This window comes from Vombatus ursinus, unplaced genomic scaffold (genome assembly GCF_900497805.2).
Source record: "Vombatus ursinus unplaced genomic scaffold, bare-nosed wombat genome assembly UNPS02014809.1, whole genome shotgun sequence".
In the NCBI taxonomy this organism is placed as follows: Eukaryota; Metazoa; Chordata; class Mammalia; order Diprotodontia; family Vombatidae; genus Vombatus; species Vombatus ursinus.
In genome coordinates this window covers 20,662,849-20,686,276 of record NW_020954587.1, presented here as the reverse complement: position 1 = coordinate 20,686,276, position 23,428 = coordinate 20,662,849, and the positions used below count along the sequence as shown (strand labels likewise).

At 36.7% G+C, this 23,428-nt stretch overlaps 1 protein-coding gene across 2 annotated transcripts; it reads left to right on the top strand.

Moving 5' to 3' along the window:
* The first annotated feature begins 346 nt into the window (after positions 1-346).
* On the top strand, positions 347-22,486 carry N6AMT1 (N-6 adenine-specific DNA methyltransferase 1). 2 transcript variants are annotated; one of them, XM_027875549.1, is made up of 6 exons: positions 347-524; positions 12,584-12,670; positions 13,158-13,248; positions 14,537-14,620; positions 18,807-18,948; positions 22,226-22,486. In XM_027875549.1, the coding sequence occupies exons 1-6, from the start codon at positions 376-378 to the stop codon at positions 22,330-22,332; spliced, it is 660 nt and encodes a 219-aa protein (XP_027731350.1). In that variant the 5' UTR covers positions 347-375; the 3' UTR covers positions 22,333-22,486. The 2 variants fall into 2 exon arrangements, with proteins under 2 accessions (XP_027731350.1, XP_027731351.1); XM_027875550.1 differs by lacking the exons at positions 18,807-18,948; positions 22,226-22,486 and adding an exon at positions 14,720-16,202.
* The last annotated feature ends 942 nt before the right edge of the window (positions 22,487-23,428 follow it).

Genomic DNA, 23,428 nt, shown 5'->3' with positions numbered 1-23,428 from the left:
CAAATGCACATTTATAAAAGTCATTTATGGCTTGGGTGACTAAATTATCTTTCTAATCTGATAACCTTGGGGGGAGCATGCTGGTAGGAGCTCTATCCCAGACTTCTCTGGGGAGTAGCCCCAGAATCCTAAGGGGGAGATGTAGCTTTGGACACTCATCTGTGCGAGGCATGGATGAGATAAGGACCCTCAAAGCTGAGAAGAGAGACATCTAAACAACGGGGCATCTCTGGCAAGAACACAGACAAGTAAACAGGAGCCCCTGGCTCGGGGGCAGCTCTGCGCATGCTCCGGGAGGACGGCGCGCTCCTGGGCCAGATGAGCTCGAGACTGAGAGCCCCCGAAGCTACGCATGCGCGGCGAGGCTCTGCAGTCATGGCCCAGGGGGGCTGGGCCCCGCCACGTTTTTCTACTCCATTGCACGGACACATGGGACAGGGTGCTTTCCAGGAGGTATACGAACCAGCTGAAGACACGTTCTTGTTGTTGGATGCACTGGAGGCAGGAGCCGAGGAGCTCATGGGGTGAGAGGGTGTGAGCGAAGCGGGGGACAGGAAGGAGGAGGAGGAGAAGGAAAGGGAAGAGAATGAAGCGATCATCACTCTACGGGGCGGGAGCGGGCGGGGCAGGCGGGGCAGGAGCGGCAGGAGCACAGTGCCGGAAAGGAAGGGGCGGGGCCGGAAGGCGGGGCCAGAGGGCGGCCGGAAGTGCGTGGTCTGCTGCCGCCTTATCTTCTTTATCGCCGTTAGTGCTGGCTCTGGGAAAATACTGACTTTGCCTAAGTCGGAAGTGCGTCTTTGGCTCCTGAGGTCTTTTTGTTCAGTCGTTTTTTTCTTTCGTGGCCAGCTCTTTGGTCATGACCCCATTTGAGATTTTTCTTGGCAAGGACACTGGAGTGGTTTGTCATTTCCTTCTCCAGCTCATTTTACAGATGAGGAACTGAAGCAAAGAGCTTTTTTTCTTTTTCTTTTTTTTTTTTAAGCGTAATTTAGCTCCCTCTTCAACTACCAGAAATTATGACTTGGGATTTATTTTTGGTGTCAGAACCAATCTAATGATGGGAGTGGCAGTGTGCCAAAAAAACAAACAAACAAAAACTGGCGTTGCTTGTGTAAATGACACTTTGTTAAAGGGTTTTAGGATCGAAGTTTGTTTTGTGAAATGTTGAGATGGTTACGGTTAGCCTCATTGAAAAGCCACTTTCAGCCCACACAAGTATCTTCCCTAGTAAGTTAATCTTTCTTCTAAAGAACTTTCTAATGATGTGTTCTTTACTTTCTTTTGTCTGTCCATGACTTCATTTAATAACAATAGCACTTATATATGCTTTAATGTTTTCAAGGCACTTTACATTTATCTCATTTGATCCTCACAGCAATCTTGGAAAGGTGCTATTATCCCCATTTTATTTATTTTAATATCAATTTTATTTTCAGTTCCAAATTCTTACTCTCCCTCATCCATTAAGAAGAAAATTTTTTAAAAATTGTTAGAAATATGCGTTTGTGCAAAACATTTCCACGTTACCCAGAAATATACTTAAATCTGCAATCTGAGTCCATCAGTTCTTCATCTCTAGAGGGATAGCATATTTTCGTCATAAATCCTTTGGGATTGTGCTGGGTCATTGTGTTAATCAAAATTACTAATCTTTTGGTTGGTTATCTTTATATTGCTGTTTCTCTGTAAATTATTTTCCTAGTTCTGTTTACCTCGCTTGGCATTTGTTTGTATAAGTCTTTACGGTAGTATTTCTGAAACCATCTCCTTCATTTCAGCACAGTATTGTGTCACATTTCATATACATATATATATATATACACACACACACACATATATAGACATGTATATATACATATATGTATGTATGTATATACTATAACTTGTTTAACCAATCCTCAGTTGATGGTCATCATCTCAGTTCCTAGTTTCTTGCCATCACAAAAAAAGCAGCTATAAAGATCTTTGTATACATGGGTTTTTTTCTTCTTTCTTTTATCTCTTTGGGGTATAGACCTTGTAGTGTTATTGTTGGGTCAAAGGGTGTGCACAGTTTAATAGCTTTTGGGGCGTATTGTTTTCCAGAATGGTTGGACTAGTTCACAGCTCCACCAGCAGTGCATTAGTGTATCTACTTTTCCACACTTCCTCCAGAATTTGTCATTTTCCTTTTCTGTCATGTTAGCCAATCTGATAGGTGTGAAGTAGTACCTCAGTGTTGTTTTAATTTGGATATCTGTAATTATTAGTGATTTATAGCATTTTAAATATGACTTAATAGCTTAATTTTTTTTCTTAAAACTGCCTATTCATATCCTTTGATCATTTACCAATTGGGGGATAGCTGTTTAGCTCAGTTTCCTATTTATTTTAGAAATTAGACGTTTTTCAGAAACTTGCTGTAAAGATTTTCCCCCCAGTTTTTTGATTTTCTTCTAATTTTAGGTGCATTGGTTTAGCCTGTATAGATAATTTTAATTTTATGTAATCAAAATTATCTATTTGATTTCATATGAACCTCTTATCTCATGTGGTCATAACCTCTTCCATTCATAGATCTTACAGGTAATTTCTTCCATGCCTCACTATTTTTTTTTTCTTATGATTTTGGCCTTTATGGCTAAATCATGAACCCACTTTCAATTCATTCCACTAAACTTCTGTTAGGAACCTACCAAGTGGAAAGTATTGGAGATACAAATAAGAAAAAGAAATAGTTCCTAGCGTCAAGGAGCTTAAATCTTGTGGGAGGGGAGGGTTGGAGGCTATACCAAAGAAAGCTGAAAAGAGATCCCAGAGCTTATCTTGGAATATGGTTTATGCCTACTTTTTGCCAGATTACTTTCTAGTTTTCCAAACAGTTTTTATTAAATATGAGCCCTTGCCACAATAGGTGGGATATTTGGGTTGATCAGACACAGAGTTAGTGTGCTCGTTTGCTTCTGTAATTCATGTTCCTAATCTGTTCCATTGCTCAACCATACTATTTCTTTTTTCTCTTTCTTAAAAATTTATTTAATATTTTATTTTTCCCCAATTACATGTAAAAACAATTTTTAACATTCATTTTTAAAACATCTCTCCCTTCCTCTCTACCCCTCCTCACTGAGAAGGCAAGCAATTTGATATGTTATACATGTTGTAGTTATGCAAAACATTTCTATATTAGTCATGTTTGAAAGAACGCATAGAGGGGCACCTAGGTGGCGTAGTGGATAGAGCACTGGCCCTGAAGTCAGGAGGACCTGAGCTCGAATGCTGCCTCAGATCAAACACTTGACACTTACTAGCTGTGTGACCCTGGGCAAGTCACTTAACCCCAATTGGCTTTAAAAAAGAAAGAAAGAAAACATAGACAAAAAAACCTCAAGAAAAATAAAGAAAGTAAAAAAGTATGCTTCAATATGTTTTCAGACACCATCAGTTCTTTGTCTCGGGATGGATAGCATTTTTCATCATAAGTTCTTTAAAGTTGCTTTGGATCATTGTATTGCTGAGAATAGCTAAGTCATTCACAGCTGATCATCTTACAATGTTGCTGTTACTTTGTATACAGTACATTTCGCTTTGCATCAGCTCATGTAAATCTTTCCAGATTTTTCTGAAAGCATCTTGCTTATCATTTCTTATAGCACAATAGTATTCCATCACAGTCACATAGTGCAATTTGTTCAGCCTTTCCCCAATTGATGGGCATTCTCCAAGTTTCCAACTCCCTGCCAACAGAAAAAAACTGTTATAAATATTTCTGTACATATAGGTCCTTTTCCCTTTTGTTTTTTATCTCTTTTTGGATATAGACCTAGTAGGGGCACTGGTAGGTCAAAGTGTATGCACAGTTTTATAGCCCTTTGGGCGTAGTTCCAAATTGCTTTACAGAATGATTGAATCAGTTTAGAACTCTACCGACAGTGCATTAATGTCTCATTTTTCCCACATCCCCTCCAACATTTGTCATTCTCCTTTTCTGTCCTATTATCCAATCTAATAGGTATGAGGCAGTACCTCAGAATTGTTTCAATTTCCATTCCTCCAATCAGTAGCAATTTAGAGTACTTTCTCATATGGCTATGGATAGCTTTGATTACTTCATCTGAAAACTGTTCATACCTCTTGATTATTTATCAATTGGGGAATGGGTCCTATTTTTATAAATTTGACTCAGTTCTCTACATATTTGAGAAAGTTATCAGAGAAACTTGCTTCAAAATTTTTTTCACAATTACGATTCCTAACTGTATTTCCCTCCATCCTATCTCCACCCCTGTTTATTTTATTCTCTCTCTCTTTTCACCCTCTCCTTTCTCAAAAGAGTTTTGATTCTGACTTACAGTCTTCCCCAATCATCCCTCCCTTCTGTCACCTCCCTTCTCTTATCCCTTTCCCCTCCTACTTTCCTGTAGGGTAAAATAGATTTCTATACCCAATTGAATGTGCATGTTATTCCTTCTTTGAGCCAATTCCAATAAGAGTAAGACTCAAGCATTTCTTACCACCTCCCCCAGTGTCCCCTCACTGTAAAAGCTTTTCCTTGTCTCTTTTATGTGAGATAGTTTACCCCATCCTACCTCTCCCTTTCCCTTTCTCCCAGTGCATTCCTCTTTCTCACCCCTAATTTTATTTTTTTTAGATATTATCCCTTCATATTCAACTCACACCGTGCCCTTTGTCTATATGTACTCCTTCTAACTGCCCTAATAATGAGAAAGTTCTTAGAGTTACAAGTATCATCTTCCCATATAGGAATGTAAGCAGTTTAACCTTATTAAATCCCTTATGATTTCCCTTTTCTGTTTATCTTTTTATGCTACTCTTGAGTCTTGTATTTGAAAGTCAAATTTTCTATTCAGCTCTAGTCTTTTCATCAAGAATGCTTGAAAAGTTCTCTCTTTGTTGAATTTTTTTTTTATTGAATATTTTTTCCCTTGAAGTATTATACTCAGATTACTGAGTAGATGATTCTTGGTTGTAATCTTAATTTCTTTGCCCTTTGGAGTATCATATTCCCAGCCCTCCTATTCTTTAGTGTAGAAGCTGCTAAATCTGGTGTTATCCTGACTGTGGCTCCACGATACTTGAATTGTTTCTTTCTGGCTGCTTGTAATATTCTCTTCTTGACCTGAGAGCTCTGGAATTTGGCTATAATATTCCTGGGAGTTTTCATTTTGGGATCTCTTTCAGGAGATGATCAGTGGATTCTTTTAATTTCTATTTTACTCTTTGATCCTAGAATATGAAGGCTGTTTTCCTTGATAATTTCTTGAAAGACGATGTCTAGGCTCTCTTTTTGATCATGGCTTTCAGGTAGTCCAATACTTTTAAAATTATCTTTCCTGGATCTATTTTTCAGGTCAGTTGTTTTTCCAATGAGATATTTAATTTTGTCTTCTTTTTTGTTTTCATCCTTTTGGTTTTGTTTCATTGCTTCTCGATTTCTCATGAAGTCATTAGCTGTTCCGGTCACGCCCGTGCACTCTCCTCCTATAAGGAGCAGGCTGCCAGAGTCATACTTACCAGTCTTCAGTGCCCACCCGAGTAAACACAGAGACGAGCCGATCAGGAGGTGCAAACACTCGAGTTTTATTCAGAGGCCATCACAGCAAGGCCAAGCAGGAAAGCCAGAGCAAAAGAGCAGGAGCAAGAGAGAGAGCGAGCTCCTGATCCCTACCGTTCCTTAAGTACCTACTTAGCCCCTCCTCCTCAGCCCCGCCTACTAGTCATTGATTGTAGGATCAGATACCAGAAGGGGATGTCTGGGTTTAGTGTTGCACCAAGGGAGAGGACGTGACACAGGGGGCTAGGACCGGATACAGGAAGGAGGCGTCTGGGGTTAGAGCTGCACCTAGGGAGGGGACTAGACAAAGGGAACTTGTTCTCTGCCGTCCCACTCCCACATGGCACAGCCCCCTGCCTCAGGAGCATGTGCTCCAGCTACTTCTCCGTATCCAGTTCCCATCCCAGTTCACCACAACTCCGCCTAGCACAGCCCCTGCCTCGGGAGCGTGAGCTCTGGTTACTTCCTAATATCTTGTTCCTACCCCATCTTGCCACAACCTCTACTTGGCAGTAGCCAACATCAGACAATCCCTCACAATTAGCTTCCATTTGCTCAGTTCTAATTTTTAAGGAATTGTATTTTCATCAGTGAGGTTTTGTATCTCCTTTTCCATTTGGGCAATTCTACTTTTTAAGGAGTTTTTTTCTTCAGTGAATTTTTGTACCTTTTTATCAATTTGGCCAATTCTGCTTTTCAAGGTTTTTTTTCTCCTCATTGGCTTGTTGTACCTCTTTTACCGTTTGGTCTATTCTGTTTCTTGAGGTGTTATTTTCTTCAGTATTTTTTTGTGTCTCCTTTACCATGCTATTGACTCTTTTTTCATGATTTTCTTGCATCACTCTCATTTCTCTTCCTAATTTTTCTTCTACCTCTCTTACTTGATTTTCAAAATCCCTTTTGAGCTCTTCCATGGCCTGAGACCAATTCATATTTTTCTTGGAGCTTTGGCTGTAGGAGTTTTGACTTTGTTATCTTCTTCTGAGTTTGTGTTTTGATCTTCCTGGTCACCACAGTAACTTTCTATGGTCAGAATTTTCTTTCTTGTTCTTTGTTCATACTCCTAGCCTATTTCTTGACTTTTAACTCTTTGTTAAAGTAAGGCTTTACTTCCAGGGTAGAGGGCACACTGTCCCAAGCTTCAGGAATTTTGTGCAGTTGTTTTCAGAGATACTTCTAGGGACCTGTAATTTTTCAGTTCTTCCAAGACGGTGTGATCTAAGAAGAGGTATGTTTACCACTATTCTGGCCTGTACTCTAGTCTTTTCAGCCCTGGAACTATGACGAGGGTCCCTCTTCCACTGTGGCCTCAAGCTCTGCTATGCCAGTGCTCTTCTTTGCCCTGAGACTGCCACCCAGGACTGTGACCTGGATCTGAGTATGGGTGAAGCAACAGAGTTCTGCCTCCAGTACCAGTAAGGTGACCCTTCTAATCGCCTTCTGGTCAGTTGTTCAACCCCATTACCATCCGTGGGTTGAAAGTTCCAGAAGCAGCTGCAGCGACTGCCATTGCAGATTCAGTGCCTCCCAAGTCTGGCTCCTGGTTTGCCGGGGCTAGGTCTGTACTGATGCAGCTTGTGCTGGACTGCACTCCACTCTCACCCAGGTGCAGCAGGCCTTTCCTCCCAACCTTCTAAGTTGTCATTAGCTAGAAAATTATTTTACTCTGTCCTTTTGTGGGTTCAGCCACTTCAGGAATTGTTTTATGGCATTATTTAAAGGGGTTCAGAAGGGTTTGGGGGAGAGCTCAGGTGAGTTGCTGCCTTTTCTCCACCATCTTGGCTCTGCCTCCCAACCACTCTGTTACTTATCAAGGACTAAATTGTTTTTATGATTATAGCTTTGTGGTATAATTTAAGATTGAGTACTACTAGGTTCTTTTCCTTAGCATTTTTTTCATTGATTCCTTTGATATTCTTGACTTTTTTGTTGGTCCAGATTAATTTTGTTATTTTTTTCTAGCTCTATAAAGTAATTTGATAGTTTGATTGGTATGGCACTGAATGAGTCAATTAACTTAGGTAGTATTTTCACTTTTATTATGTTAGCTCAGCTTACCCATGAGCAATGAATGTATCTCCAGGTAGTTTGATGTTCTTTATTTGTATGAAATGGAATTTCTCTTTCTATCCCTTTTCGGTTTTGTTGGTAACATATATAAATTCTGATGATTCTATGTGTCTGTTTGATATTCTGCAACTTTCCTGAAACTGATGATTCTTTTCATTAGTTTTTTAGTTGACTCTCTAGGAGTACTTTAAGTAAACCATCATATCATCTGCAAAAAGTGATAGCTTTTTTTTTTTTCTCATTGCCAAGGCTTATTTGTTCAATTTATTTTTCTTGACTTATTGGTATAGCTTGCATTTCTAGAATAATACTGTCACTTTTAGGCTGTTTCTTTTCATCCATCACTCAGTAGCCTTTCTTCCTTATAGGTCTATGCTACTCCCTATCAGTCAAAATCCTGGTATCAGTTGTCTACAGATCACAAGGTCACTTTCTGAGTTTGATATCTGACCTACAGTTTTTCTCTCCTACCCAACTCCTGCCCTCATACTTCAACATACATAATATTGATTCTTCCTCAAATGCCTTAACCATTCAATTCTTATCTTATCTCCTCCCATGAGCTACTCTTACACCCCACTTCAGCCATACACAAAAATGGTCTTACCCTTTATCTTGCCAACATCCATAAATGTACCACTTACCCATTCAAGGATTCTTAAATCTCCTTATGTGACCATAATCTGTTAGCTTTTTACTTCTCCTTGTGCCTTCCCTACTCTTCATTCTCACCATGAGCTCCAAGCCTTTGATCCTTTGATTATCTTCCAGGCCATCTCTCCTACACTAGCTACACTCTCTTCTCCCTGTCTTGACTCCTCTCTATCTTGACTCAACTCTACACTGTTCTCCTCTTGAATCCCTAGCCCCATTGTCATATCACTGATTATGACCAGCCAAGCCTCAGCCTTGAATCTCTCTCACTATTCGTCTCCTTCACTCCTTCACACATGCTGCTGAACAAAGGAGGAAAAAATCATGCGAATTCTGACTGAGTCTACTACAAATTCATGTTACCAAGACTCAACTGGGCCCTCACTGCTGTTAGGAAATCCTGCTACACCCCACTTGTCAACTCACTATCCCACTTTTCACAGCAACTCTTCTAAACCTTTTCATCCTTACTCAGACATCCCATGTATCCCCCTCCCTCCACTCTCTCTGCTGATAATCAGCTGAAGAGTCGAGGATGACAGCTAGGTTGTGTACCTGAGGGACTAGGAACATAGTACTTACCTTCTACGGTAATTGGGAAGGTGGAAGGTTTGGGGGTTGGTAAGGTTTTTGAAGTAAAAAATATAATTAGTGAGAACTCAATACTTTATAAATAAAGGAAGAACTTTTGAAATTTTATAGCTATAAAGAGTGAAATTTATATGCTGGAATTTGACCATTTACATGTATTTGTAATGGAATAAAGAACTGGGTTTCTCTGGATGCATTTGATTGGCTAGCTGCCATGTTTCAAAAAGTTACACTGCACTGATTTATCTCTCGTTTGAAACTAGGCAGCTTTTTATACACACAGGCTTCAATGGAACTTTTGGATTTACTAAATTAGAGAGTCAATCAACACTATTTTGCAACTTGTCTTTTATTCCAAAATATCATAGAATAGATTACAAACATAAGCTATAGTCATGCCGTGTAAGGAACTGATTTTGTTATTGTTCTGATATTTTACAATAGTTTAGCAGCTAGAACCTTCCTAATAGGAGGCATAAATCATACTACATCACAGTATGATTTTAAAAATATGTAGACTGGCATCACAGCAAATTCAGAAGAAAAAAAAGAATGATCAGAACATAATATGCATAGTTATATGCTAACAAAACTGTGAACATACAAGAAATAAAGGAATACTTTCAAAATATTACTGAACCAAAACCATCAGAAAACCAGATAGAGATATTTAAATAATCCAGTCACAGAAAGGGAAATAGATCCAGCTGTAAAGGAACTCGCAAAGGAAAAAGCCCCTGAACCTGATGGATTCACAGGAAAAGTCTGTCAAACTTCTAAAGAATAGTTAGTACCTATACTTCACAAATTACCCTCAGAAATTAAGAAAGACCCTTACCATAATCCTTTTACCGAGACAAATAGAGTCCTAATACCTAAAACAGGGAAAGATAAAACACAGAAAGAAAATTATAGGCTAATATAATTAAAGAATATTGACTCCTAAATTTCAAACAAAATCCAATCAAACAGGTTACAGCAAATCATCCAAGAAATTGTAATCAATTGGGATTGATACTCTGAGTATAAGAATCATTCAACATTAGAAAAACAAATCAACATAACTGTATAAAAAACCAAAATATTCAAAAGCACATGATTATCTCAATAGATGCAGAAGAAGCCTTTGACAAATTACAATACTTTTATGCTAAAAACCTGACAAAGTATGGGCATAGAATGACCTTTTTGTAATATCTTAAGTAGCACTTCTCTAGAACCAAAATAAGCATCATATGCAATAGGGATACACTAGAACCTTTTCTAATAAATACAGGCATTAAACAGGGATTCCCCAGTTTTATATAGTTCTGGAAATGCTACCAGCAGCAGTAAGACAAGAGAAAGAAATTAAAGGAATATGAATAGGTAAAGAGGAAATAAAATTCTCCCTGTTTGCTGATGATGTGATGGTTTCCTTGAAAAACTCCAGGGAATCAGTATAGATGCTAATCAATTGCTATTGCTTCAGCAAAGTTGCAGGCTACAAAAGAAATCTTCAAAAATCAAGAGCATTTCTATATCATCATAACAAAACACAAGAAGCAATAAAAGGAAAATACCATTTCATATTAGTACAAAATACATAAAGTACTTGGGAATCAACTTCCCAAAGCACACAGAAGACTTGTATAGATTTAATTACAAAGTTCCCCTTAAAGAAATAAAGAACAACTTAAGTAGCTAGAGTAATACCCAGTGCTCAGGGCTAGGCCATGCCAATATAATAAAAGATGACAGTATTGCCAAAATTAATTTACTATTTATGCTATACTATTCATATTACCAAGAGGACTATTTACAGAGCTTAATAAAATAACAAAATTCATGTGGAAAAACAAAATATCTAAAATGTCCAGGGAAATGATGAAAAAAAGTAAGGAGAAAGGGGGACTAGCACTTCCAGAACTCAAACTATATTGTAAAGCAGCAGTCATTAAAATTATTGGTTAAAAAATACAACAGTGGTGCAGGCTAGACAAGGGAGATTCAGAAACAATAAAACTCAATAGTCCAGTGTTTGATAAAGTAGAACACCTAAGTTACCCAGGGGAAAAACTTCGTATTTGATAACTGCTGGGAAAATTGGAAAGCAGTCTGGCAGAAATTAGGCTTAGACTAACACCTTAAACTACACTCCACAAAACATTCTAATTGGATATATGATCTTAATATTAAATATCATACTATAAAAAAATTAGAAGAGAAACTGATCATGTACTTTTCACAGCTGTAGATAAGAATATTTTTGACCAAAAAAAGAGATAAAGGCAGTTACAAAAGATAAAATAGAAAACTGATTACTTGAAACTGAAAAGCTTCTGCATAGAAAACAATGCATCTAGGAAGAGAAAAGAAGTAGTTGAGTGGGAACAAAGTTGATGCCCATCCATTGCGAAATGGCTAAACAAGTTGTGGTACATGAATATATTGGGATACTAATATGCTGGAAGAAATGATGCATACGGGGGCAGCTAGGTGGCGCAGCAGATAGAGCACTGGCCCTGAAGTCAGGAGTACCTGAGTTCAAATCCAGCCTCAGACCAAACACTTGACACTTACTAGCTGTGCGACCCTGGGCAAGTCACTTAACCCCAGTTGCCTGGAAAAAAAAAAAAAAAGAAATGATGCATGCAAAGAAGCCTGGAAAGCTGTGAACTGATGCAGAGTGAAGCAGAGCCAAGGAAACAATATACACAACATTGACTACAACAGTGTAAAAGGAAACAATGACATTAAAAAAAAAATCAAAAGTAAATGTAATAAAATTATAAAGAACAAGTGAGATTCCAGTGAAAACATAGGAGAAGTTATCCCTTTGTGTAGGTGGAGATTCACAGGTCTTAACACAGTACACGTTTTTGAACTTTTTCATTGTATCAATTGGTTGTGCTGATTTTCCCTCCTAAAGCAAAAAGACTCCACTGTTTGTCTTATGGAATAGCTCCTGGGCGGTAAGGGGTGGGGGAATACATGGGATACTCTGGTGATGTAAGAAACAGAAAACAGCAATAAAAAATAACTGTTTAAAAAATAGAACAACCAAAATATATGAACTGGCTTAGAGAGTTGCTTGGAGGCACTGAGAGGTTAAGTGGTTCACTGTAATACAACAATGTATGAAAGATACAATTTCAAGTCCACAACCATCCTCCTCTATCCACCATACTACACTGATTGTCTTGGAATTTAATTTGGATAATACCATAAAAGCACTAGCATGAAATGTGCAACTATTTCATTGTTTTCACCAAAGTCTTCTCAGCCTCCTTACTGCACGCCATATAGGGAATTCTTTGCCACTGTAAATTAGTACCAAGGGTCCTTTACCTTTCTAATACAGCATGTTATAGGATAAGTAATTTTAAAAAACTATAGAAATTAACTTAGTAAATATTCTTATTTTTCAGGGCATAAGTACATAGTTCTTGTGTAATATTTTACTGAAATTGCCTTAAAGCTGTCTAGAGACATTACCAATATACATTGTTTTTCCTAATTCAATAAGACAGTATTTATTTGCATACACAGAGTAATTCTGCAGTTTTGAGCTTTACAATATTAAGCATAAAAACATTATAAGTATTTTTTGCATATGGTTATAGCATTAACTTTCTATAGGGGGAAATGACAGAACAGGAAAGATTTATGCTAAAACATTTGCTAGAGTCCATTTTTATTTTATTTTTACTAAATACAACATTTTCAATTCAGAGTAGAGATATCCCTTGAAATAGGATCAGGATCTGGCATCGTATCTGCATTCCTGGCTTCAATTATTGGCCCTCAGGCTTTGTATATGTAAGTATAATTGTATCAATTATATCAAATAGTGTACTAAGAGTAATGAATTGAAGTATAGTTATTTGAATACAATATTTTGTGTTAACATTTACAAGGTACGCATGTTTGATTTGTAAATGTAATAGTTAAACACATAAAGGACACAAGATTGAGTAGTATGCCTTTTCTGAGAATTAAAACTATATATGTAACACTAATTTGGGTCTAACTTACTCATCTCTATTTTTTTTAAATTTTATTTAAAAGAAATAATATATAAAGTTCCTTCCAACTCTATCATTCTGCAATTCTAAACAGTTTTAAAAGCCACAAATGTGCATCTGTTTTCTTGTCCATTATTATAGCATTATACTTTTTCTTATACTTTCTTTTCTTATAAAAAATTAAACATTTCTTGATTTCTGTCATAGATTTGCCCCATTAATTTGTAAGGTTTTATTTGTTTCTCAAAGGGTTACTTTGTTGTTTTTTATCTTTTTTATAGGTGTACTGATATCAACCCAAAAGCAGCTGACTGTACCTTGGAGACAGCGCTGTGTAACAAAGTTCACATTCAGCCAATAATCACAGATTTGGTGAGATAGTAATCCTTTTCCACTACTGGTATAAAATTAAGAATTCTCCCAAACTTTTCAAAAGGTATAGGTTGACATAGGAAGACATAAAGAGCCAGTCATAATGGATAGAATCAGGAAGACCTGTGTTCAAGTTTTTCTTCTGACACTTGAATATGGGAGTTATTTAACATGGGGTTATTGTAAGGACTAAATAAGATAACATATAAAGAAGCTTTTAAGAGAATGGTTGTCCTGAGTAGCTGGATTTTATGGATAGTTGAGGCTTCATCCTTTAAGTACTAAGTTAAAAAAAATATTTTAACAGTTTTGAGTGGAAGTCTTCCTAAAGTATAATGTCTTTGCCTTCTTAACTAGTGTACAGAGAATACTTAACCCTGAGTAATCCAGAAAAAGATTAACCATTAATTTTTTTAAAAAGGGCAAAATGATATCTGTGCTATATCAAGATGAATCTCTTCTTAAGGACCTCCAGGGAAAGAAATTTAATAGTATTTCTGAATAAGCATGTCTTTTTTTCTTTTTTAATCAGCTAATGACTACTTAATAGTGTTAAGTTTAAAAATGGAATTAGAATTTAGAAAACTTTTAGAATTTTGACAGTCAAAATCATTCAAGTATACTATTTCATAATTTCTCAGAATTTGACACTGAATGTAACAGTTACATGAAATGCTGTAGGGTAACCATTGTTAAGGAAGCATTTGATTTAGAAGAAAAATCTGAATTCATAGAAACACAGGTGGCACAGAAATTCTAGAAGCATAAATTCTCTTTCTCAATAAATTCTACGTGTGTGTGTGTGTGTGTGTGTGTGTGTGTGTGTGTATGCTCCATCTAGTTGAGCTGAATTTATTGACTCAAAAAAGGCATCTTTTTCCTAGTTCTCAGTCAGAAAATTGTGCTAGGTTTTAAGTATTTATGAAATGCAACTATTTCTGTCTCTAACTTGCTATAATCTATGGATTTTGCCTACCCTTTTATTTCATTTTATAAAAATATACCAATGTGCACAATCTGGATTGTTGAACAGCAGCAACATACCCAGACAGTTTGTGCTTATTTTGATGAACTAGTTTCCATGCTCCAAAAAAAAAATCTATATTTTGTGTAAATTTATGTGAGACTTAAGATGAAAATGTGTGAGATTTTAAGATATTTCAGCACCTGAGCCTGCCATGCTTTGCAGTACATGAAACACATTTCTTCTGTAAGAATACAAGTGACATTATTGAAGGCACTGACATGTAACCACAAAGTCCAATTGACTATTTTGATTTATATCCAGGCCAAAGGATTGTTACCAAGGTTATTCAGGAAAGTCGATCTTCTGGTATTTAACCCACCCTATGTAGTTACGCCTTCTGAAGAGGTAAGAGGTGTATAAAAATTTTAAATGACCATTATCTTTAGGTTACACATTAGCTAGTATTGAATGAATTTTTTTATGGCATCATTCATCTCTCTCCAGTATGGGGTAGCATCAGTGAAAATGGCACCTTCTTCTCCCTCCGTCATTACATGGTTGGATGAGTAAAAACTGCTGCTGCTGCTGCAAAGTAAAAAAGTGTACCTCCTAATGCTGCCCCGTTTTGGTCCTGGTTAAAACTGTGGTGGTAAGAGATGGAAGAGTGAAGAGGCTACCACTGCCATATGCTCCATGCGACTTTAGGACTCCTTTACTACATGGCCCACCCTTTCCTCCTGGTCATAGCACCAGCCCCCCTAGTAAGGATTAGTGATTAGTGACCCCTTCATCATATGACCTTTTAGCTGCCATTGCCCCTATCAACACCTACTTTAGTCAATTGAGTACTCTATTGCTATGGCTAGCAAATTCCCACCCTCTACTGGAATAAGCTGAACAATTCATGTCATTTTTATCTCCTCTGGGCCTTCACTGCTACACAGCAATCTGTTCATTCATCTATGATTGACTACCACACACTTTATAGTGGCTGATCCACTATGAACTTTATTCTGTCTTCTCAAGACCCTGATTCTACTCCTAGCAGATGAACTTGTCTCCTATTTAATGATAAAATTGAAGCTGTCCATGATGAAGTTCTCACTACTCTTTGGTTTTAAGTCTATCAGAGACATTTTATACACATTCACAGAAGTATTGCAGCTTGGAGGAAGATTCAAATGGCTAAGTTATTCCTGCTAAATGAATTCTCCCTACCAGTGCAAGGTTTTCATACATACATCTCATGGTTTTCAGAAATAGTGACAAGATTCCACAGTCAAGATTAAGCCAGGGGACAGAATATATTCTTTGAGTCATCATATGGTTACTAAAAATGTTGAGGGATGCTATGTCTAAGCCACTGCTAGATGTGGGGAATGTAGATTCAAATGGGAATAGTTTCTGTGCTTTGGAAGCTTATATTGTATTCTGATAGGGAAAGACAACACACATAGGGGAATGGTGGCCAGCAAGATAGTTATGACATGGAGAGTCTCAGAGATGATGAACAGAACCAGAGAATAATTGAATAAAAGCAAGTGCCTACTGCACTGTGCTAAATGCCTGTAGTCTGATTACTGTTCTTAGTTGCAAAAGGTGAAATCTAGATGGGAGAGGGGATATGCATGTGGCAGAAGGACATTTAGCAAAATTGCTAGGATGTATGGGATTTGAAGTATGGTATGGGGCTGGCAACATAGAAGAGAGTTAAGGAAGGTTTTTCTCACTATTCAGGACAGCTCAAACCCAAGGCAGAGTTTCAAAGCTTAGTGGACATGATCAGAAAAACATGGGAAGAATGACTAGGTACAAAGTAAAAAATGAAGAACCCACAATGATTGAAATAATGTGAAAACATTTTAAAAGTATTTAAACTTATTAATCACAGTGACTAATCTTGATCCCAGAGTGCTGAGATGGTAAAAAGAAGAACATGGGTTATACTGTGTCAAGTCATGTTCATAGTGTGCTTAAATGTTTTTCTTTTTTGGAGAAAACTTTATTGGGAGGGAGAGGTGTTAAAGGAAAATGATATATAAAAACAATAAAATTAAACAAAACATTATCCATAACTTTAGATTGCTAAAAATTAGAAATTAAGCAAAGATTTAACAAAAACTTTCTCTCAGTCTTAAGCTCTTTGCCCTTCCTACGTCTTTTAATGTGGTGCCCCAGGCCTCCTAGTTACTTCCTTTACCCTTGAATTTCATGACATTGCATTCTGCAGTCTCCTTTACCAACTTATATATCTCCTACTTCCTAAACATAGGCATCCATCAGGGTTCTTTCCTAGGTCCCCTTTTCCTCCCTACAATTTCCCTTGGTCATCTGATTTGCTTCCACTGATCTGATTATCATCTTTGAAGATGACTCCTTAATATATTCTGACTGCTGAACAGTTCCACTTGAAAGTCCTTTTGGCATCTCAAATCCTACCTGTCAAAAGTTAATATTGTATTTCCCCAAATCCAAGCCTCTTTACTACTTCAAGGTACCACCATACTGCTTAGGATCGTCCAAAATCCAATTAATTACTAAACTTGTTGATTTTTTTGACACCATCTTTATATTCATCTCCTTCTCAGATAACCACTACCCTGTTTCATGCCAGAATCAACGAACAGTATTGATTTGATTATTTTTCCCAGAATGAGAGAAGTAGATGGAAGACAAACTATGTATATATCAACCAGGCACAGAACAAGATGCCTATGATAGTATGTAAAGCATGGCCTAGGTCTTATTCTGACTTGTTCTTATTTACCTGTTCCAGTCATGCCTGACTCTTTGTAATCTCATTTGGGGTTTTCTTGGCAAAGATACTGTAGTGGTTTGCCATTTCTCTTTCCAGCTCATTTTATGAGAAAACTGAGGCAAATAGGGTTAAGTTACTTGCCCAGGGTCACACAGGTAGAGTCTGAGGCCAAATATGAACTCAAGTCTCCCAACTTCAGGCCTGGTACTCTATCCACTGCACCAGCTAGCTGTCTTTCATGTCCTGACTACAGAATAACCTAATTTCACCAATTTCTTCCTTCTCAAATAAAGCTTTCACTCAACTCCCAAAAATTTTTTTCTAAAGTTAAGGCTTGACCTTGTCTCACTACTTTGCTCAAAAACTTTCAGTGACACTATCAAACTGAAATTTAAGACTCTAATAAATTCGGCCCATCTTCCTCTGTCTAGCAGTATTTCCTATTTTCCTCTTCAAGTACCTGTAATCCAGCTAAGCTTAGTCACTTTGTTTCTCCCACTTAACATCCTATTTCTCACCTCGAGGCATTTATACATGCTTGAGAATGCACTCCTTACTTATTTCTACCTTTTAGAATCCTTTTTTTTCCTGAAAGCTTTGCTCAGGTACTGTATATACCCTTCATGATTCCTCTCATGGTGGAATATAGGCATAGGCTTTATAAATGACAAACACTGGCATTAAAGTATTCTTAAAATTTTAGAACTGGGAGAAATGTCAGACATTATCCTTGCTTTATAGGTAAGGAAACAAAAGCCCAGAGAATCATATGCTAAGGGTTACAGAGATATTCATCACTGTAGGGTTACTCACTACTCTACATAATAAAGATTACATTATTTATGAAGATAGTCAACATCAAGTTCACAGCAATGAACCCTTTCTCATTTCTCCCCTTGATCTCACAAAAGGCCCCATCCACTTCAGCTTTAAGTACTGCACATCAAGTCCCACCTCCAGCAGGGAACAGAATACCTGGAATGTGAGGCAGGATGCCTGTCCAGAAAATAAATAACTGGATAGTGATTTAGAATGCCCATTTTTATCTCTTTTTAATTCAAAGAGATATCAGTGGTCATGGCAAAGTGAAGGTGAGAATTAAGGTAGGTTTTTCTCTGAGACTTACTGATCTCTCAAATCCTGTATGGAGGATTTATAGGACAAAATGGGCAAAAGTCACACCAGGTGAGAAAACACAGATGGGTTACAAACTCTTTTGGAGGGAGTGAGTACCTACGTTAAAATCAGATCCACCAAAGTAGTACCCCAATTTTTCTTCACGGCCTCGTAAACCAAATGAATCCTGAGCCCTCCATTGCTGAAGGAACATAGCTGCTATCACAGCTCTAAGATAAAATTTTGCCATTTTGGACATGAAATTACCATGGGTCATTCATAATGTATCTGTTCAAACTCACTTCCAAAGGCTAATGGTTGGGTCATATTTGGACCTGAAGCAAATGGTTGGGGTTTTTAAAAGTGTATTTTTGCATATATTCTTTAAAAGTTATGTGTCACTTTTTAAATAGGATCTCTTAAATGTTTTAAATGTCATTATGCCAAAAAAAAGACCTTAAAACTCCTTTGTTTCTGTAAAACAAAAAATATAATGTGATCTCTAGCACTTAATCTAGCACTTTAAGTTTGAACTTTTCCGAATACTGTGTCAGGTTTCTTAAAAGCAGGACAAATGTATGTGGAAGTTAATTTATGTTTCCCAACAAAGTATTAACAATGGAAATCTAAAGTTGATTAAGAATTTCAGTAGTTTGAAATTCCAGACATAATTTTAACTAAAAAAAATTAAAAGATTCTTTCCAACTGGTAACACAGGTAGGAAGTCATGGAATAGAGGCAGCTTGGGCTGGTGGCAGAAATGGCCGAGAAGTCATGGACAGATTTTTCCCTTTGGTTGCAGATCTGCTATCACCAGAAGGATTTTTCTATTTAGTTACCATTAAAGAAAATAATCCAGGTAATACAATTTAGTTTCTCTTTCAATGATTTACTTATCTGAAATCATGTAATATGGTTTTCAAACTATAAGATAATGGGATATTAACACTGGAGTAGGACAGAATGTAGTACATTTTTAATACATGCTGCTTAATTGAATATTAAGTAGTTTTATTTTAATCATTTTAAAACAAAATTCATTTTACCTGAGTTTCTCAAATTGGTATACTGCTGCTTAGACATAAAAATGTCTATAACTTTTTCCAAGCACCATATGCTCATTATGATGAACTTCCCATTTCTAGTCATCTTGACTATGCTTTTATTAAATCCTTTTTCATTCAGCTGATCAGTTACTGTAGATATCTATGTTGTTGTTTTTTTTCCTACCTTAAATTTCAGCTCCCTAATCATGCTGTTAACAATGACCATAGGTCAAGAATATCAAGGAAATCAATGAAAGAAAATGTGAAGAAAATCAGACTAGCAGTACCAAATTTCAAATTATAAAGCAATAATCATCAAAACTCTCTGATACTAATAAATGCAGAGGTGGATCAGTGAAACTGATTGAATATATAATACACAGTAGTAGATGGCCACAGTGAGCTAAGTGTTTTATAAACCCAAAGATCTAAGCTTTTGAGGCAGAAAACAGCTGGGAAAACTAGAAAATAGTCTGGCAGAAGCTAGGCATAGACCAACATCTCACACTATATACCAAGATAAGGTCAAAATGGGTACATAATTTAGATACAAAATGTGATTTTGTAAGGAAATTAGAAGAGCATAGAAGAAATTCACCTCTCAGATGTATGGATAAGATTAGAGTTTATGACTAAAAAGAGATAGCAAGAATCATGGGAGATAAAATGAGTAATTTTTGATTATGTAAAATCAAAGTTTTTGCAGAAGCAAAATCACTGTAGCTAGTATTAGAAAGAAATAAGGAAACTGGGGGGAAATTTTTACAGCAAATTTCTCTGATGAAGGCCTCATTTCTCAAATATTTTGGGAACTAAGCTAAATTTATGAAAATAAGAGTTGTTTCCCAGTTGATAAATGGTCAAAGAATATGAACAAGCAGAAGAAATCAAGGCTATCAATAGTCATGTGAAAAAATGCTCTAAATTGCTAATTGTAGAAATGCAAATTAAAACAACTCTGAAGGACCACCTCACACCTATCAGATTGGCGAACATGACAGAAAACGAAAATGACAAACTCTGGAGGGGATGTGGGAAAATAGGTACACTAATGCACTGTTGGTAGAGTTGTAAACTGGTCCAGTCATTCTGGAAAACAATTTGGAACTACGCCCAAAAGACTAAAAATCTGCATACCTTTTGACTCGAGCAATTCTACTACTAGGTCTGTATCCCAAAGAGATCAAATAAAAAAAAAGATTTATATATAGAAAAACATATCATCTCTTTTTGTGGTGGCAAAAAATTGGAGGATACCCATCAGTTGGGAATGTCTGATCTAGTGATATATGATTGTGATGGAATACTGTTATGCTATAAGAAATGAGCAGGATGGTTTCAGAAAAACCTGCAAAGACCTATATGAACTGATATAGAATGAAATGAGCAGGACCAGGAGAACATTGTACAGAAATATTGAGACAATAATCAACTGTAAAAGACGTGGCTACTTTGATCAATACAGTGCTCCAAGACGGTGTCAGAAGACTAATAATGAAAAATGCTTTCCACCTCCAGAGAGTGAACTGATGAACTCTCAGATTAAAGCATATTGTTTTTTCACTTCCTTTATTTTTCTTCCTTTTTTTTTTTTTACAACATAGCTAATATAGAAATGTTTTGCATGACTTCACATGTAAAATGGGTATATCACATTGCTCACCTTCTCAGGTGGGGAAGGGTCTGGAGGGAAGAAGAGAATTCGGAACTCAAAATTTTTTTAAAATGTAAAAATAAAATTTCAAAATTAAAGTTAAAAAACAATGAGTATATAAGACTCAGTAAGATAAAAGAGATAGAAGGCTGGCTTTGCTGTCAGAAAAACCTAGGTCCACATCCTGCTGCAGATACATATTTGCCCTGTGACTGTGACAGTCACTTAAAGTGTCCCCAGGCAGTTTTATAAGGTGATAAGTTAAAAACTAGTTGCTGATCTGTTTTGGTGGAGAGTTTCCACTCCAGTAGTTTCCCATACCAATGAAATAAAGGGAGATCCTGCCATTCCTCCCACACAAAGGTGCACATTCATTTTTTCATATCTCGAATTCAACAATGCTCCCTAGGTTTGAAATTAATTTGCGTTTTCTATTACATTCTAAGGGATCTTTTTTTTTTCAAAAACAAATTACACATTCTATTCCAGTAAAATTTGAGATTTTCATTATCAGAAACATATACTGTTTTCTTAGCACAGTTTGAAAACTAAGAAGAAGCCCTACTTACTAACACTAAACATTTCTTCACTGCTGTATTTTTAATGCAATATTTGAATGAATCTGTGATCTCATCAATTTCAGAGTTCCCTCCAGTGATCAGGATTATAACCCATCCTGTGTAAACTCTTGTCCATATCTTCCCATGAGTTCACCACAAGGGGTCCACTTAACATTTTAGATATATATATTTATAAAATATGTAAGCAAATATATTTTGCAAAATATATATAATATGTCTGTGTATATATTTGCCATGCCATAACTCTGCAGCAAAGTACTACTTATATGCTTCCTTACTTCATGGAGGTGACCCTGGGCTTCCTTGAAAGCTATGCCAGCAGAGCAGAAGCTCTGCCAGTTTACATATATACCATGTTGGGAAGGCAATAGTATGACTCTAGGGAAAGAGCAAATCTGTTTTTTGAGGAACAACATAGCTGATATGGAGAGATTAATCAACAGTTAGATGACCATTTCAATGTTGGATCTTTGGCTAAGGCAACTCATGAAACAAAGACAAATAAAAATGAGTCTATATGTATGAAACTGACACTATATTTGTATTTTTGTATGAGTATCCTACATGCAGTGCAGTCAATAGTCAAGAAAATAGAATTAAAAAAAACTATTTGTAATAATTACTACTTTAAATTATTCCTTTTATCTCTTAAGCAAACTACCACCATAAAAGTAAGCTATATAATAAAACTTACAAAAACTTTTAAAGTTTGTAAAATCTAAGGTCATTTTGCCAGATAAAAGTGTTTTAAAATAGCCTGTGATTATAATCTTGCTATATTTTTCAACAGACATCACAATTAGCTAAACTTTATCAAAACAGTTAATGTGATTTTATATTTCATTTTTATTTCAGATGAAATTATGGAAACAATGAAGAAATATGGTTTACAGGGCAAAATTGTACTTTCCAGACAAGCAGGACAAGAAATTCTTTCAGTCCTAAAGTTCAACAAATTCTAATATATGTAATGTGAAATGTTCAGTCACTGATATACTTTTAAAGCCAAAGCTATTCCAAGAGTCAGGTAAAGATTTGAAGTGTAGGGGCAGCTAGGTGGTGCAGTGGATAGAGCACCGGCCCTGAAGTCAGGAGTGCCTGAGTTCAAATCCGGCCTCAGACCAAACACTTGACACTTACTAGCTGTGTGACCCTGGGCAAGTCACTTAACCCCCAATTGCCTTAAAAAAAAAATTTGAAGTGTGGTTTTTAAGTGTTGAGAACAATTTAGGTTAACTATTTAAGTTAAATGAGTGTTTTTCAAAATATAATCTGTGACTTTTCAAGAAAAGGCTCTTTGGGCTTTATGCTAAGTCACAGTGGTTTACTGAACAGTGTTATAAGCATTAATAAAAATATATGTCATAGCAAATGTCACTGTCCCCGAGTAATGAAAGAAGGGTTTGACTTATATAAGTGTTTATTGTTTGTTGTTCAGTCATGGTCAGCTCTTTATGACCCTATGGACCATAGCACGCCAAACCCTTCTATCCATTATCTCCTGAAGTCTGTCCAAGCTTTTTTTTTTTTTTGACTTCCATTACAGTATTTATCCATTCGTCCTCTGTTGTCCCCTTTACCTTTTGCCTTCAATCTTTCCCAACGTCAGCATCTCTTTCAGTGAGTCCTGTCTTCTCATTATGTAGCCAAAGTATTTAAGCTTCAGCTTTAGTATTTGACCTTCCAGTGAATAGTATGAATTAATTTCTTTTAAGTATTGACTGATTTGATCTCCTTGCTGTCCAAGGGACTCTCAAAATCTTCTCCAGCAATATAATTCAAAAGCATTGATTCTGTGTTGCTCAGCGTTCCTCACAGGCCAACTCTCACAGCCATGCATTGCTAGTGGAAAACCCGTAGCTTTGATTATAGGGACCTTTGTCAGCAAGGTGGTGTTTCTGTTTATTAGTATGCTGTCCATATTTTCCATAGTTTTCCTTCCCAAGAGCAAATGTCTTTTAATTGCATGGCTGCAGTCACCATCTGCAATGATCTTTGAACCCAAGAATATAAAATGTGACACTGCTTCTATTTCTTCTCCCTCTGTTTGCCAGGAAG

Bases quoted from the DNA above. Each gene is read 5' to 3' on its own strand.
- N6AMT1 (XM_027875549.1), top strand. From the start codon at position 376: ATGGCCCAGGGGGGCTGGGCCCCGCCACGTTTTTCTACTCCATTGCAC. The intron at 525-12,583 runs GTGAGAGGGTGT...TTTTCAATTCAG, and splicing joins GGAGCCGAGGAGCTCATGGG to AGTAGAGATATCCCTTGAAA. The intron at 18,949-22,225 runs GTAATACAATTT...TTTTTATTTCAG, and splicing joins CATTAAAGAAAATAATCCAG to ATGAAATTATGGAAACAATG.